General features: G+C 34.5%; 1 protein-coding gene across 1 annotated transcript in view; it reads left to right on the forward strand.

Moving 5' to 3' along the window:
* Positions 1-1,205, forward strand: part of LOC119586382 (uncharacterized protein DDB_G0285291-like) — a gene marked incomplete at its 5' end in the record, with an annotated part of 6,633 nt that overhangs the window by 3,538 nt on the left and 1,890 nt on the right. The window contains 2 exon segments of the mRNA XM_037935102.1: positions 383-470; positions 862-1,036. Of these exon segments, the coding sequence (XP_037791030.1) occupies positions 383-470; positions 862-1,036 (263 nt within the window).

Consider the following 1,205-nt stretch of genomic DNA (forward strand, 5'->3'; position numbering starts at 1 on the left):
CTTCTATTTCTTTCTTTCTCCTATATTGTGAAAGCCCAGATTTAAGTTAATTCATTTTATCCAGTTCTTAAACTTGTCATGATTTATTTATTGAATTATATTTGTTATATGGGATGTATTTTTATTTAAGTATTACAAGTAATACCAATGTGACAATATACTTTGCTCTTATATTTTTATTTGTATATGAGATTTTGGTTCATCTACTTTATTTGCAAGGTAAAAATGAAGAAATCCATTTTCCTAACCAATACTGAATGCATCATTTCGTTAACAAGGTGTTCATTTACAAGCATATTGTTTTGCGTCAGATTTGCCCACATAAACATGAATTTCTGCTTTAATAGGAATAAATGATTTTTTCTTTTCTTTTTCCTTTCAGATGGCATTGGCTGCGAGCGAAGAAACAATGCTTCGATCAATCGTGATGCTGCAAATAGAGCATCCTGGCCTGTGGCATCTTCACTTCTGTAAGGGAAAGTCTCTCCATGTCCTTTTTCTTAATGTTTATAGCCACTTTGTGCTGATGTGATTAACTTTTATACATCTTATTATGGTTACACACATTCTGATACTGTACTGTTGTAAAGATATAAATTTGGATCATGAACACATCCATTGGAAAAAAAAGTGATCACATGTTAATTGTGGGATTAAACTGAAAATTAGAAAATGAATATAATACTGCTATAGGAAAGAAGTTAATCTTCAAATCTATTAGTTTGTTTTTTTTGCCCTCCCTCTATTTTGCTTAATGATCCATGTTCATTTTTCTAACCTACATGGAATGAATACTTGTAGTAAACTCCTCAGCATTTTTGTAAACTAATGTTGATCTCAAATTTCCTGTCCCCTGATCAGCTGGGCCGGCCTAGATGGCTTTGTGAGTGAGAGTGAGGGGGAAGAGGGTAACATATCCCCTATTGGACTTCCCCAGTACCGCCGCCATTCCACAGACACCACACACCTCAACCTCTGTGCCAATGCTCCTCCGGTCACCAAAACCCGGAGCTCAGACAACATTTCATCAGCGAGTGTGAGTATATTCTAGGAAAAACATGAGGAGACTTAGTTTCCTTTTTGTATTTTGAGGCAGAATGAAGTCTTGATGTCTTTGTATGTCTCATTTCATTTCTTCTCAAACAAGATGTTCTCTTGTAAGATTATATCAACATACTCAAGCTTATTTATATCTGGATAAATTA

Source organism: Penaeus monodon, chromosome 21 (assembly GCF_015228065.2).
Source record: "Penaeus monodon isolate SGIC_2016 chromosome 21, NSTDA_Pmon_1, whole genome shotgun sequence".
NCBI classification, from domain to species: Eukaryota; Metazoa; Arthropoda; class Malacostraca; order Decapoda; family Penaeidae; genus Penaeus; species Penaeus monodon.